This window comes from Achroia grisella, unplaced genomic scaffold (genome assembly GCF_030625045.1).
Source record: "Achroia grisella isolate CSIRO2021 unplaced genomic scaffold, CSIRO_AGI_Agris_v1 utg5201, whole genome shotgun sequence".
In the NCBI taxonomy this organism is placed as follows: Eukaryota; Metazoa; Arthropoda; class Insecta; order Lepidoptera; family Pyralidae; genus Achroia; species Achroia grisella.
Window position 1 is genome coordinate 597,411 of NW_026712911.1, and position 14,074 is coordinate 611,484.

At 33.4% G+C, this 14,074-nt stretch overlaps 1 protein-coding gene across 1 annotated transcript in view; it reads left to right on the plus strand.

Moving 5' to 3' along the window:
• Positions 1 to 3,019: 3,019 nt before the first annotated feature.
• Positions 3,020 to 14,074, plus strand: part of LOC131847311 (dorsal-ventral patterning protein Sog) — a 92,975-nt gene continuing 81,920 nt past the window's right edge. Inside the window, exon 1 of the mRNA XM_059196857.1 lies at positions 3,020 to 3,389. Coding sequence (XP_059052840.1) covers positions 3,272 to 3,389 — 118 coding nt within the window. The 5' untranslated portion in view covers positions 3,020 to 3,271. The remainder of the gene's footprint in view (positions 3,390 to 14,074) is intronic.

A 14,074-nucleotide genomic window follows, 5' to 3' on the forward strand; every position in this document is an offset into this window, starting at 1 on the left:
GCAGAAATGGCTGTATATTTAATGCATATGTAGTTTTAATTTTATTCGTATTGTATTATTATTTTATCTCATTGGAATGGCAAACGACCTATTGGCCCACATGTTAAGTTGTAGTGGCTACTTAAATTCATGAAAAGCACAACGTCCAATGTGTGACGCCCATAATGCCATTCATGGTGGCTATTCCAGAGGACTAAGATGCCATTATTCTTATCCTGTAATTTCACTGCCTAACCTGCACCGTACACCAAAGGAAGCTGCCTGCCCGCTGAAATAGACGACATCCACATAGACGAATTTTTCAGTACATCTCTGATGAGACGGATAAAAGGTAAATCAAGGAATTTAGGTACATTGTTCTTGATTCTAGATCTATAAACTCTCTGGTTCTGTATAGGTACTATTACTAGGTATAGGTAATACTAGCTTTCATTGTTGGCTTTTGTATACATCTAACTCTTTTTCTATGATGCCTTTTATTTAAACATGTGTTGTATATTATAAGAACAAAAGACATCACTCTTGTTCTTTATTTTTGTTTCTATCGATTTCAAAGAGTATTGGGCTTTATGATCGTATTTTTATGGCTATCTGGTATCTTCACGGCAGGTAATTCTTTTGGCAAAACAATAGTTTTTACTCTCATGTTAGTTTGGTTGAAAGATGCAACCTATAAACATCTCTTTATTATAGCATTAGATTAGTCCTTGATTACATTCTGTTTTATGATTAAAATATAACAATATGGTGTCAGATAATATAACTCACACATTACAGATAAGTAAGCAGTTATTTGTTGGCCAATAATACTATTCATGTTTCTATTATTTATCCACTAATATGATATATAGATTATTTGGGACATTTGCCAAATTGAGTTTAGCACCAGATGTAATTCAGTAAATTATTACATTTGAATTTACTTTAGCAACTACCGCTCAATTTAGAAGTACATTAATTTGTGTAACATTTAGTAAAGTTGTGAGTTTGTCTTTTTTTACTCAGAAATATATGCTAAATGCCGTGGTTTTATAAGTGCAGTATTACCCGCGTCTTTGTTCACTTTTTGATAAGGTAGCTAATGTCGAATCTCGATCGAACCTCAATCGATATTCACGTCGAAAATAAAATTTGACTTGAAGATCTGTTTAGATGTTTAATAGTGTAAAGGTAACAGAGTTAGATGGACACACTTTCGCATTCGTAATATTAGCCTTGATATTAAAAAAGACTGATATAATGATATTTTTAATTGTAAGTCGGAGCCAAAAGAGATAAGACAATCATCCATTTTTCAACATACATTCATATCCCACTTAACTTGTCCTATTCTGAAAATTCGAGTCACTTAATTCCCATTATTATTGCGACTGTATAGAGCATTATTACCTATTTCATTGTTACTGAATGGTATGTATGTAATGGTACCAGCCTATGCTAACGGTATACATTAGCGGGTACATTGCAGAATTGTGGGGTGAGCATGAAGTTAAATCAGTTAGGCCATCGTGATAAATTTACCAATAATTTATCGATCTGATGAAGAACATGACTCGCAACAAGATCACTACCATCTTGGTAGTCTGTATTCACATATTTGAAGTTAGAAATATAACAACACACGTTACAACGTTACAACGATTATTTAAAAGAGAAACACGCAAATTTCTTGCTCGTTCTTGTGATGAGACAGCATTCCCAATAAGCGATAGATTAAAATTAATAACTATCAATATTCAAAAGTTAAATTTTCGAATATTATTATTATTATTTTTATTCGAATAAAGGGGTTCCTATTCTATTTTATTGTACTAGTATTCATTGCAAATAATTTAAAGATTGTTACAAGTAATGTGGACTGTTGAGCCCATTGTTAGCATTGTTAGCAATGTACCATGTCAGATGGTACCTCCACGCGGTCCCCCTGGAAACCATAATGATAAACTCTTGAAGAATTTGTCAAGATGGGTTAACTGACCTTCATGTTTCAATTTTGTTAACCTCCACTGGTGCCCTGCCAGCGTAAACTGTTAGCGAAGGCGAGTGCATCATTCCATTATCGTCTATAAAAAATCCCTTCCTCTTTACTCGTATTACTAGATGGGATACAATTTAGTCATGACAAAGAAATTCCCTTCCCAGGGCCTTTTAATACATAGGCTGTCATCATAAGAATAATAAGAATTCTTATTTATTTCAATCGTAGGAATGAGTGGTGACCTTTTAAGAGAAAGAGCAAGCAAACCTTGCCAAAAAGAAAAAAATAACGCTATCAGATAACTGGACTTTTTAAATACAATAACTAATGTAGGTATATATAATTTTAGAAGACTACATTTTCTGACGCGATTGACATTATAGAAGTCTACAACTCTACAAATCAATAATAGTAACAAGTTTAGCACGTGATGAGCATTTTATATCCATAATATTGTTAGTTAAAGATGAAAGCTTTGAAATACCTAAACCTAACACCTATTTAGTTCATGCTCTATATTTTTAATTATAACATTTCAATAATTATAACAGTTTACGTTTTCCTCATTCAGGACTTGGCACGTATTCTTTGTACAATTTACTGGAATTTATATTTTTCTTTGGATATAACGTTAAAAGGAACATTTTGGGAGTTATTGAATCGTTAACCGCTTTGCAGCAGTACAATAGAGTTCAACGATTCATAAAATACCTATATAGATAGTGTATTCGAATATTCGAGTAAAATCTTTTGCTTTCGATTAATAATATGTAATTAATAAACAGAAATTATTACCACTGTGTTATAAAATAATGTATACCATACTAAAGTTCACTTTATTTTTATTCTTAAATCTACATGCATATAAATTATATACATATTAAACACAATATATGCATATAAGAAATATATAATCAGTGAAACTGGGTGTATGTAGAATGTTTGTGTCGCCCTAATGACGTGCACGGGCGCCGGGCGGTAGGACGGGCGCGGTGGGGCGGGCGGTTCTGGTGGCGGCAGTGCAATTTTCTCCGCCCGCACCGCTCGTGGGCCGCGCGAGTGCGCTTTTCCGCGAGGGGCACGCCGGCCCCCTCGCCGCCAATGCCGGGAAATCGTGCAGCTCTCGGCTCAGTCTGGCTCAGCCGTCGCGGCACGACGACGTTTACACGCCTCACGCGAACACGCTATAATCGAACTGCACTCGTGCGGACATAGCGCGCGCGGCCAAAATAAGTGAGCTCGGCCGGGAGCGAAAACTCGTTGCTATTACTAGTGGTACCTTCAGGTGGCGCGATGCTGCCTGCGCTGGTGCTCCTGGCGCTGGCAGCCCCTCTGGGCCTGGCCGAGGCGCGTCGACATGCACCCAACTTGCGCGAGGACGAGCCCGCAAGACGGACTATACGTCCCGCCGGTGAGTGGTCGCTGCCAACGATATAATCTAACACTCCCACTGCAATTAAACGCACATCAATCTGCCGCATCTAACGGCCGATGCGTTGCATCCGCATCTATATTTTATCAGATGCGATTTGGAACACGCACACCTAAACGGTGAACGGGTACGACACGTGTGTTTATGTAAATAATTGCATTCCTTCGTTATATGCGTTGTTTTGGTGACTAGATCTATTAATTACATGTAGTAGGCTCGTATGCGAACTGTAACGCGGTCTCGGTTGATTTAAAGTAGGTACTTATGTTTATCAATAGGCGTATCGTTATCAGCGGGCGATACGGTCGTTACTTCGGTGCCATAATAAAAACAATACCACGTGAAAGTGGTAATACATCGTCACTGTATCAACCAGAGCGGCAAAGAAGAGGCATGTCAAAGATCTATTTTCGCAGGATGATACAATCTGCGTTATCGGGCAAAGACACGGGTTATGTAAACTTGCATGTGACTTGCGTATTGTTAAAATTATGATTAAGTACCTACAGGTAGAAAATAAATGCAACAAATACGAAAATGCATATTGTCTGTAACTAAAAACATTAACAAAATGTTATAACTATATATATATAAATTTGCAAAATCATAATACAATTGAAATAAGGAAGCATCTTTCCTTGCATGTAAATATATGATGTATACATATATATGAATATTAAATCTATTACATTATATATTAACTAGTATGTATGTGTATGCTATGTGTATTTAACTATTAATTATATATAAAATATAATATAACAAATATATATTTTAATCATCCCCTCTTTTTTAACTGTCCTGGGAATCAAAAAGGAGAATAGTACTATGAGAATTGTTGGATATATCGAAGCTGATCGATCGCCCTGGCTGATAACGTCTAACCACTAAAACATGATCAGCGGATTAAAATGTTTTTATAGATATAGTTAGAAGATATACCTATAGAATATACAGTAATTCACAGCAGCAGCTTAGAAATCGAAAAGAACCGAGATCTTCAATTTGTCATAGACAAGTAATTAAATAGTAATGAAGTTAATTATTACCTAAAAATAATGTATGTCGTTATGTATTTTAATTCAAAACTGCATCTCATTAAAATAATTTCAGTAGTTTATTAAAAATGTAATTGATAGACAGACCACTTTCATGTATGTACATATAATATGATAATTCAAGTGACGAGAGGATAAACCTGGAATTTCAAATTTCATGTAGCTATCATTAGTTATCTCGTTTCAGTTTGACATTTAACTGTGATGTATAATATTATGACACTCGAGAATATCAATATCGTACGATTTGGTTATCTTATCATAAACTTCATATGATTGCTTTTCTTTAAAAGTTTTTAATTCGTCTATTTTATAGCGTAACATAAAAATGATGTAACGACGCTTCTTAGAAATCATGTAATTTTCGATATGTATAAAATTTATATCTAGGTAATTACTATAATATAATTTACAAAATAATAACTAATTAGTTTAATAAAGGTACTTACTAATCAGTTCCTGGGCCCTGGTGACTTAAAAATACGTAAGTTACGTACGTAGTTATTTTGCACACTATATCTATACATATATATAAAATTGGAGTGTCTGTTTGTAATATTGAAATAATCGTTTTTTACTACATGCATATAAATACAAATACGGTACATACACCAAAATAACATTTTTTACAATTTTTGTGTCAGTCTGTTTGTTCCGGCTAATCTCTGAAATGGCTGAACCGATTCTGACGGGACTTTTTTTGGCAGATAGCTGATGTAATAAGGAGAAACTTAGGCTACTTTTATTGTAGAAAAATAAAGTTAAATTCTACGTGGGCGAAATCGCGGGTGCAGCTAGTAATCAATATAGGTCATAATAAAAGTTAATACTTAGACTTAAAAGAACATTTAATGAGGACGTTTTTAACAATGAAAATATATTTATTAATAGGAAACATAGCTGAAAGATAACTTAAGTGGTAATTATAGTGTAAGAACATGAACATCACAGATATTACAGAATATGTTTCGCTGAATGTCGTGTCATGCGTTGCCGTTCCTGGAGACTAAAGTGTTATGCTTAAGGAGGCACTGCTTTGCTGTTTATTGGGTCTTCTAAATTCACTGCTGTAAACAGGAAAATAATTTGCAAAGTAAACTGTCGATGGCAGCAGAATATTATAAAATGTTAAAATCAAATGACGGCTGAATGGGCTTGAAGTTACTACGCATAAGCCTACACTAGAATTTTTAAATGATGATCAAAAAGAGTTGATACATTACGTGAATTAGTTTTATGAAGCGTAAATGATGCCATAATTTTAATTTTCGAACAGTTATCAAGGACTTGTTGTCCGGATAGGCAACATGACTCATTTTCCCCGTCTGCTTTCATTCATTTACCGCCACGAATGAAAGTTACTAATGTTTGCCAAGATTATCTTAACTACTCTGCCAAAAATCGTATTACCGAGAACAGAAAAAAATTGGAGTCGTGTGTGACGTCTAGACAGTGGATCGAGACAAGACGTGACATGGTATACTTATAATTGTATAGTCAATTGTCATTTTTTATGTCAAACTTTTTAAGTGGGAGGTGGTGTGCTCCGTTATGCAATATTACTTTAATTTTCTATTAGTTTTATAACAATTCATGAATTTCGAAGTAAACGCGGCGTTATGTCATAGAGAGGTGTGAATAGGTTCATTAGTAATTGCATGTATTAGTAATTCGTATTATTTACATTTTGGCATGTATTAGTTACATTTTGGTCTTCAATTGGACCCAAATAGACTTACCTAAGAAATAAACTTACAGAAGTATTAAAATAGTAAAATATTCTAATACATCTCAGTATATATATATATTCAATATTATTCATGATGAATCTGTTAGCTGTGAGGTGTAATAAAGTGGGTGGCAGCAGTCACAAAGGGCGCGCTAATTTCAGAGCGGACTTGCGTAAGTGTAGTACACACGAAAACAACGCGGAACGACTGTTGAGTGTGCACCACTCCGTCCGTCCGTCACCTGATGTTCTTCACTGTCAACCGATTATTTTCTGTTAGGTGTGATCTTGAAAATAAAATTACAGTTTTAAGTGGTAGTCTGTAAATTTATGAGGATTACTCAAGTATCATAAAATAAAGGAATTTATCGTTCATGTACATTTGTTTGGGCTTTCCCCGTAGATATATGACATTCCTGGGACTCATGAGTAGTACTTGTAATGTTCATCTTAAAGTTGGAAAAACCCTTAGATAAGTCTTAGAAAAATGTGTTCACTTTATTTAGTATTTGTCTACAAATGAGTTTGAAAATTTTTCTGGTGCTGAGATGTATTTTTAAATATTTACTTTTAAAACATGAGCATCTTTTTATGTGTTGCAATTGACTAGAGTCAAATTTCCCAAGATCAGATTGACTTATTTTTAATGATATAAAAAGATAACAAGGGATTCTTATAAAATTCGGTTATAGGTATGTGTAAAAGTAAGCGTTTGAAGAGACCCTATATTGATGTTATTTATCTAATGAAATATCTATATAATAATAATATTAGCGCTACACAAAACCTTAAGATTAATTAAGAAAATATATCTAATAGCAATTAATTAACATGAATCGGTGTAAAAATGAGCGAAGTCATCTTGCGTTCATCGTTCGTTGTTTTGAAGAAACAATTTCTAATTTTTCATCAATCAACTATATCCATCAGAATGTCAACTGTATAATATTTCACACAAGTATATTCTTTGTCAGAATGTTTTTGTGAGAAATGCCACCTGTCAAATACATAATAATATCAAGTTTTATCAATGGTACCTATTTTAAACTTGTGAACAATACAATGATATTGAATAATCAGGAAGCCATCGATGTTATCAGGTGCAATTTTCAAGAACATTAATTCAGTTCTGAAAACATACACCTACATGGTTATGTATAAAGATAATTGTATTAATAATCAATGATATCATTATTACATACCCCTTAGTTTGATAATTACAATATTTCGCAATTGAAAATTACTTAGAAAATAATCGTAGAACGAACACTAAAGTTTGTCATATAAAAAACAAATGGAAGGTGGAATGGTAATTGCAGTCTGCGTGGAGGACTTATTTTATTATTAATCAATATAAACATATGATATTTTGTTAGGCAATTTTGATTAAAGTATATGAAAATTTAACATCAATAATATAACATCTCATTGTTACATTGGAGTATTATGTTATTGTCGTTAAATTAATTGGGGAAATTACACGTAGGAATATAGTTGCAATATACGTATGTACATGTTGCAATCGTAGAATATGGTAGTGTTAATTTATTGTCAATAGATTTGGGTTGAGGTAATTTGTTATGCATACCCAAACGAATGCATATTGGTTAATCCTGTATTCAAATATAATAAAAAATCAATGAAATTCACTATATATTTCTATTATTACTATTCTCTTCTGTATTTTTTCAAATAGGTTATTTTTTTATTAATTCTTATTTTTATATTTGTTCTATATTAAAACTAAAATCTATATGGTTTTGTAGATAGCAGATACAAATTGCTATTGCTGTCACATTAACTATATTACACGTAAGTTACCTCTTTCTGAAATATTTGCTGGAAGCTTTGAATAAACATGATATATATATATATTATGTTACTCATTCGGCAGCTAATGCGTTTAGAATGAAAATGTACTCGACAATACTACGCTGTAACACTAATTAATGATAAACATATTAGTATGTCATTGTACAATTGTGATGTTACAAATATTTCCACTACTAATAAATTATACTTCATTAAAGTAATACTTGTTTAGTATAGTATTATATGTTTTCTATATACTTCATAACCGATTTTCTTAATGATTAATATTAATATTGAAATGAATATACTCTAATTACTTATATTAATATTCTTTATTATGTTTTATTTAGTTCTCTTCACAAATATGGTTGCAATGCATCCAATACATGTAGATTTTTTATGATAAAATTTATTATTATAATCGATTTGCTGTGACGTTCTGGTGTCTGAAATAGCCATAACCTATAATACAGAACACCAAGCTCCCACCCGATATGTGATATAAGTTAAATAAATGATGAAATCTTATATTACACTAAATAAACTATAATTATACAATGTTTAGAGATATTAATAATAGGTAATTAATCAGGTAGAGAGTACATGGTAGTAGAACGAGAATGGCGAAAATGAAAACAAAACAAAATAGAGAAATATATGTTTTACAAATCGTATACTGTAGAAGAAGAAGAAGAAATAATCTTTATTCAAATGAACTCATTACAAGCACTTTTGAATAGTCATATTTTGATTCTACCACTCATTCGGAATGCAGATTCATCACAAGAAGAACGAGCAAGAAACTTGTGTGTTGCTCTTTTTAATAGATGTTTTTTTATATAAATAATTACAGTATAACAAGTGAGAGGCATGCGATAATCAACATAGAAATCGCTACGCACTCATTATTAGTGTAATTAGATAATATTGTCAGTGCTATGAATTTAAACTTTTTCTATAAAAACATTATTATCGTTAAGGAATTCTTCAATTTTATAGTAAGCTTTTTTGCAAAGGAATTGTTTTATTTGACATTTAAATCTTTTTTCTGGCAGGTTTATAACAGACTCTGGTATTTTATTAAACCTTACGCAATGTCCATAAAACGAATTACTAACTTTAGCCAAACGACATTTAGGTAAAATCAGTTTGTTATTGTTACATAAGCTTTTATTGGTGCAATCACTAACTCTTTTGAAACTGTCTATATTTTTCCTGGTATAGATGATATTTTCATAAATGTATTGAGAAGCAACGGTGAGGATATTTGATTCCTTAAAACACTCTCGCAATGACTCCCTGGAACCCATACCATAAATGGAGCGACAGGCCCTCTTTTGAAAACTAAATATTGTAGTTATATCAGCTGCTTTGCCCCATAACAAAATAGCATACGAGATAATGCTATGGAAATAGCTAAAATAGACAAGTTTAGCCGTTGCCACGTCTGTTAATTGTCTAATTCTTCTTACCGCATAAGCGGCAGAACTAAGTCGACTCGCTAATTTAGCAATATGAGCACCCCATTGCAACTTGGAATCTAATGTGATATCTAAAAATACAGTTTCGTCAACAAAATTAATAGGTTTATTGTCCAATACGATTTTTGAATCTACTGGCCTTACATTGGGGAGAGTAAATTTGATACATTTAGTTTTATTTGCATTTAGTAGCATATTATTAGCAGTAAACCATTTCAAAACATAAAAGAGAGCACCATTTACTTCGTCCATATCATCAATATGTCGATTGACTTTGAATACTAATGAAGTATCATCAGCAAACAGAACTATGTCAGCTATCTTTTCTACCATATAAGGAAGATCGTTTATGTAAACTAAAAATAAGAAAGGACCTAGAATAGAGCCCTGAAGAACACCCATTTTAATACTAGTTCCCTCAGACTTTACACCATTTATTTCAACAACTTGCATTCTAATATTTAGATAGGATTTCATCATGCTTAGTGCTTCATATCTAATACCGTAATGTTCTAGTTTGAGCAAGAGTGTTTCATGATCAACGCAATCAAATGCTTTTGAAAGGTCACAGAATACACCGATAGCATCCTGAGACCTCTCCCAACAGTCAAAAATGTGTTTCATTAAAGCTACACCAGCGTCAGTAGTTGATTTACCGGCTGTGAAACCAAATTGCTGACTGCGAAGCAGTCTATTTATTTTAAAGTGTTGAAGCATTTGATTGAGCATAATTTTTTCAAACACTTTACTTAGTACTGGTAAAATAGAAATGGGCCTATAATTACCTACTTCAGTTTTATCCCCTGACTTATAAAGTGGAGTTATTTTGCTATGTTTCATTAAATTGGGAAAAACACCGTCAAACATACATTTATTGAATATAGTTACTAAATATGGAGCAATAACATCTATAGCGGTGTTAATAACTTTAACAGACATGCCCCAATGGTCTTCAGTATTTTTTAAATTTAATTGTTTAAATGTTTTCGTAATTGTAGCAATGTCAATAAATGTAAATTTAAATGTAACCGGACACGAAGCAACATTGTCAATAAGGAATAAATGTAGCTTTACTTAATCAATTTCATATTCAAGACGGACTTTTCCATTATTCCTCTATTTCATTAGTAATTGGCACGTACAGATATATAGCAGTTAAAAATGAAATAGAACAACAAACACAGGTGGGTTTGTGTGCTACATAGGTTCTACATAATATTATTCACAATCTATTACAGTGATAAACGTACTTAATGTTAATCTTTCTCTTATGTGAAGAGACCCTTGTCCAGTGTGTCATTGGGATGATAATGGATAAACTGTATTAATTTAACTACACTACCTTTATTTCACAGTGTATAAGAAGCAAGAGAGGGAAATCTCGAAATATAATAAGTCTTTACGAAACCGATAGAAATGTTTCATATCTGATTACGTTACGTAAACACAACTACTTTGTATTTAAAATGCGAAAATATATATTTGATAACAATATAATTTTAAAATTGTTGCAGGTTAAAAGTATATTAATAGGCAATAATTAAATTGTTTGTTATGTGATAAACATAATATATGAAGTTAATAATTTGTATCAACACAGCTATGAGTGTTGCGGCTCATAAAATATTGAATATGTGCAGCTTTTAAAAATTGGCAGCAATTTATTCTGGCAACATTGTAGTTTTAGATATCTGGAAAAGCAAACGACATTATGGACGTCGTATTAAATGATTTATTTAGTTTTAAAACAACTATTAATAATGTTTCTAGTTCGTTACATCTTTGCTTTATTGAGTTTTTAGTCGTTTCTTAAAATATAAGAGAGGATAAGAAAATATTACATTATTGTATGTATGTTGGTATGTACCCTCCTCCAAATTATAGGCATATGTTTTTGTAATGCTTTTTGCTTTTAACTAGCTGTTACCCCGACTTCGTCTACACAAAATTAGACTATGTGACGGATATAGGCTAACATTTCTGTTAAGAACGTGTGTTATATGTACACGATACATTCTATCTTCATATCATCATAAAAAATATGAAGATCCGTACAGCATCTTTATCATGATGTCTATAAATACAATTTCGTATGAGAAATATAAGTATGGATTCACAATTTAAGAAGTCAAGCTAAAAAGAATTATTCCGCGATTACAATGATGTCATTAAGGGTCTGTGCAAATCAATGATATTATGTGAATTGTTGGTCACTAACGCCATGAATCGTTGTTGCGTATGTCTGTAGCTTAACACGTCGCGGCTCAGGACATTTATGTCCAATTCAGTGCTGGTTCATTGCCCCGGAGCCTGCGCAACAAACGATCCGCCGAATGACGTCACATCATGTGCATTGCACTCAAATTGCATTACGAACTAAGCTGTCACCGAATCAGGTACGTTTCGTTGCGTACATTTAACAGGACAATACCGTTAATGTTTTAGATTTTATTTATACTTCATGAGTATATTGGAAACACGAACAAGTATTGTCTAGGTATCTAAGACCTACATTTTATCTGTATCCATTTTTATCCTTGTAATAACAAATAAATATCAACTTCATCCTATTAGATAGCAGATTTTTATATTCATAGAAAGTATGATTATATCTAAGTTTAGTAAGATTTGAAGCCGCATGCGCATGGTTGATCGCATGCGTGCTCTTAGTAAATATTAGCTCACTTAATTAATTCCCAACGAACTCACTTCCACGAAATTAATTGAGGTCAAAGAATTTGAGTGCATACATCTCAATTGAACATCAAGAGTCATCGCCACATATGGTCGGTAAAGTATTCCGATTTCAGATGTATGAAATAGGTGAAACGTTTTTTATTCACAAAGAATATGGGTTTAATCATAATTCTGTGGAACGATTTTGTCATTCGTAATCCGTGACGCCTCCCGCCGCGGTATTAGCAGACAATAGGCATTAATTTTCAAAAGCGAGATAGGAATGTCGTCGGCGCAACTTCGGGCAGGTAGGATTTTTGGCACCTTTATGATCAAATCCTGGCGTGTCATAAGCCACCCACGGTTACTCATTAAGCCGGTAGTCAACAAAGGCGCCGGGCCGACCATAACGCTGTCAGATTATACGAGGCGAAAGACGGGCGGGTCGTCGGCCCGAGGTGCCCTCGCGTGCTACAATTGCATTCAATACGCCCCCACGCGACCCGGCAAACCAAAAAGTTAGAAAAAGTGTGACGGTGGGTTGGTGTGGTTTTGATACCATCTCGGCGCCACGCGGACATCGCGCCGCCGCCGCCCTGGCGCGGCGCATCCGAAATCGCCCGTTACCAACACAGTGTTTCAATTAAATTCGACCATAATGTAACTGTCCCCGCTGTTAAAAACCATGGTCGCTGTCGAAGAAGGGTATCACCCGCATTTAATTAGAACGCTAAAGGTCCAGTAAAATATTGCGCACCTTAGAGAATTTAATGTGTCCGCATGACTACCGAGAAGCTGTTTGTAAATTCTAAATCTGAACTTTCAGATTTTTTTTATGGAATTCCATGCGGACAAGGCGAGTCGTGGAATTGATTGTTTATCTTTATTGATACAAAAAATTTGTATAATATGTGCCGTCCCCATCGTGGGTGCGTGTGTGTCAGACGAGTCACGGAGCTCCTCCCTTCCACGTACGGGTGTTCTTGTTATGAACTTGAATTAAATGAATGACGCAATTGTATGAATGGCGCGGGCATGAATGTGAGTCGGAAGTGCAAGACGCGCTTCAGCACGCTAGCCCATTGCGCCAACACACGTGCATCCGCCGCGGCTCCGCCCGCACTTCATTACAGAATCGCTCTGCTATGGCCTACCACCTGAATGTTCTATCATTATAGATGCCACTTAGGCCTAAATAGTATTTGGTAACATTTTCAGTATCTATGTAATAAATAATATCAATAAAATTCCTGACTCTTTGGTACGATATCATTGTGTCCAAACTATTTTTATATATATAGATACTTAATTATCATTAACAAACTAGAAGAGTTTAAAAGTCTGAAAATTAATACAGAGTGAATAATATGATTTTTTGTATTCGAATATCATCATCATCTTCCGCTATTCAGTTTTTCTCAACAAATACGCTAAAACTACGGCATTCAAATTGTCATTTGGACGCGAAATTGATTTTTTAATAGTTAATTAATATCTTGAAAAATTCTTAACTTTTGTTTTGTATTGCATTTTTGAGATAATTTCGTGAATAGGTATATTAATATGTTATTTAAAGCTATTGCGAAATGAGAAGTACGAATATTTAGTCAAGAAATAAAATGTGAAACTTATCAATTAAATCCAAAGATTGCAATACATATTATTTGTGCGCTAATCACGCAATATTCAGGACATGTTTCAGTTTCAGACGCAAATTAATTTGTGTAAACGCATTTTATTATTATTTCCAAATTGAATACATAGTGTTTGAATATCTTCTTGTGATAACGGTGTAGGAATATACGGGTAATTTGACTTCTTTATGTAGTTATCTTTAACAACCTTGATATTTATTCGTTAAGTTTGTTTTTTTATAAATTTATTTATATCTTTTCTGCGCTATGAAGA